The 2,587-nt window shown below is 65.9% G+C and overlaps 1 protein-coding gene across 1 annotated transcript in view; it reads right to left on the reverse strand.

Annotated features, from left to right (window-relative positions):
• Positions 1-329: 329 nt before the first annotated feature.
• ANO9 (anoctamin 9) overlaps positions 330-2,587 on the reverse strand; it is an 18,752-nt gene continuing 16,494 nt past the window's right edge. Inside the window, exons 14-17 of the mRNA XM_015562392.1 lie at positions 1,955-2,351; positions 1,387-1,488; positions 1,206-1,299; positions 330-1,127 (exon numbers count right to left, since the gene is read on the reverse strand). Coding sequence (XP_015417878.1) covers positions 927-1,127; positions 1,206-1,299; positions 1,387-1,488; positions 1,955-2,351 — 794 coding nt within the window. The 3' untranslated portion in view covers positions 330-926. The remainder of the gene's footprint in view (positions 1,128-1,205; positions 1,300-1,386; positions 1,489-1,954; positions 2,352-2,587) is intronic.

The following is a 2,587-nucleotide window of genomic DNA, read 5'->3' on the forward strand; positions in this document are numbered from 1 at the left end:
CAAACCCGCCACCCAGCCCTGAGAGGGGCGTCCGGGAGGGACTCCCTGGAGATTCCACCGTACCCCGGGTCACCGGGTCACCGGGTCACCGTTTGCGGTTCTGCTCCTCCTCCCCAGCTCTTCCTCTTCCTCCGGGAAGCCTGCCTTGACTCCAGCCCCCAAATCCCAGGTGTAGGGAGGGGAGGACCCTAGAAAGGTGCCTCTCACTGGGAAGCTCTGGAAACCCAGAGGAGGAGGGCCAGGAGGCTACCACACCCAGACCTTGCCCCACCTGGGCCTGTTTCCCACCGAGGCCCGAGGGAGACACAATCCACCAAGAGGCCCAAACGTTGGCACAAAGAGGTTTTATTTTATTATAAAAAGTTCTGCTGGCTTAGGGGAGCCAGAGAGGTGGGGCCCGGGCCTCTCACTAGCCAGGGAGGGGGTGGGGCAGGATGGGGCCCAGAAGCCAGAGGGGGCCCAGCAACGGCTGGCTTTCCTGTGTTGTGCCTGCACCCCCTTCCGTTGTATGGGGGGCAGTGCTCACCCGGAGTTCAGCCAGGGTTGGGCCAAGCCTGAGCCCTAACAGATGGAATAGCTAAGTGTGCTGCCCACTGTGCCCTAGACCCCTCATATACAGACCCCCCAGGATCTCCCGTATACAGGGGCCTCCCCGGGACTCTCATATACACAGACCCCCCAGGATCTCCCGTATACAGGGGCCACCCCAGGCCACTCATATACACAGGCCTTCCTGGATCCTTTATATACACAGACCCCCCAGTGTCCCTCATATACATGGGCCTCCCAGGACCCCTCACATACCCACATACATGTGAGCCTTCTTACACCCCCTACACACACACACACACACACGGCCGTGAGCAGGGTGGGGGCGGCGGTGGCGGCTGAGGCCCTGCCTGGTGCCAGCAGCAGCTCCGGGTCCCTTACACGTCCGTGCTCCGGAGGCTGGAGCTGGAGGCAGGAGTGGCCCTCAGGCCCAGGCCCGGCCCCCACAGCGGCCTCGGCCCCCCGCGCAGCTTGCCCAGGAGCACCTCGTACTTCTGCTGCAGGACCCTGTTCTTCACCGACTGCGGCACGTCCGGCACGAACCAGGCCGCCACCAGCTTGATGCACAGGGCCACGTGCTGCGGGGGGCAGGGGCTGAGTGGAGCGGTCAGGCAGGCTTGGGGGGGCAGGGAGGAGGACCCCCCGGTTCTGCCCACCTCGAAGAGGATGAGGAAGGCCAGCCGGATGGCCAGGAGCGTCCAGAACTGTCCCGAGAAGTTGTAGTCCTGAGCGTTGCGGTAGTCCCGGTACCTGGGGTGGGGGCAAGACCTAAGGTCAGGGGTCAAGAGTTCAGAGGGCATACATGGGGAGGCCGGCGGGAGGCCAGGGGTTCCAAACCTGCATTCAGTGATGTTCTCTGAGCCCTTTATCCTGACCGGGTCCTCGAAGTCCTTGGTGTGGAACACGGACAGACTGTGGTTGATGTAGCCAGTGAGGCAGCTGGCGGGAGGGGGAGAGGAGACGGGCCTGGGCTGCAGGGTGCGTGGGTGCTTCCTGAGAGCTGATGACTGTCTGGTGGGTCACCACCAACCCCTCCTCATTCCTCCACGTGGGAGAGGGCCCCTGGGGGAGGCTGAAGGGGCTCCGGATGCCACCACCTGCCTCCCCGGCCCGGGGCTGAGGGGAGCCTTGTGCCGGGCAGGCCACGGAGGGTCTGCCTTTGGGGGGCAGAGGTTCAGTGCCTGCTCAGGACGCAGCTGGTCCTGGGACCTAAATCCCCCGCTGGGGTCCCGGTCAGCACTCCTGGCTCCGGCCCGGGGCTGCAGGGCAGGGCAGAGGCAGTACCGGCAGCACTGAGCCCTTCCCCGGGCTCCCTTGCTGAGCTGTGGTTGGGCCAGTTTTCCCAGGGGTCTCTGGGCAGTTTGAGCGCCCCCCCACCCAGGGGCTGTGTGGCCGCGCCCCTTACTCGGCTGAAGAGTGGGCGCCCTGCCGGCACGGGCCGTAGCGGTACTTGTAGACGACCCTGGGGATGAACTCGGACGTGAAGGCGATGACCATCCCGTTGGCAATGACCGCCAGCACCCCGATGGTCTCCAGCACCTGCAGCCAGGTCCCTGCGCCAAGCAGTGGGGAGAGGCTGTCTGGTTCCTCCAGCCATGACCACTGCTGCTGCCGGCCCCACCTCCATCCGTGCCCACCGTCCATCCCCCAAGCGAAGAGCCTGGATATCGGGGGGCCTCGTCCCACCTCTGGGCACTGCACCCATGGCAGCCACGGGCCAGACCCCGAGAAGAGACCTGGGCCAAGGCTGACAGCCCGCCTTCGCTCTCCTGACCCCCCGTCTGGGCATAGACAGGAAGGGGCTCAGGTCTCCCTGCCTCCCTTGTCTGTCTGACGCCCTCAGCTGCCCCCAAGCCTGCTCAACCCCCTGGGTCCCCTGAGCCCAGGACTCGGGCCTCTCTACACATGTCCCTCCCTCCGCCCGCTGCCCGCTGCCCGCCCCCAGCTCTCTGTCCACCCCGACTCCTGCCCGGCTCAGTGCGGCCAGTCTGGGCCACCTGCCCTCAGTCCCGGCCGCTGCTGCTGCGCCCCTCTCTCC

The sequence above is a fragment of the Myotis davidii genome, unplaced genomic scaffold (assembly GCF_000327345.1).
Source record: "Myotis davidii unplaced genomic scaffold, ASM32734v1 scaffold3578, whole genome shotgun sequence".
NCBI lineage: Eukaryota > Metazoa > Chordata > Mammalia > Chiroptera > Vespertilionidae > Myotis > Myotis davidii.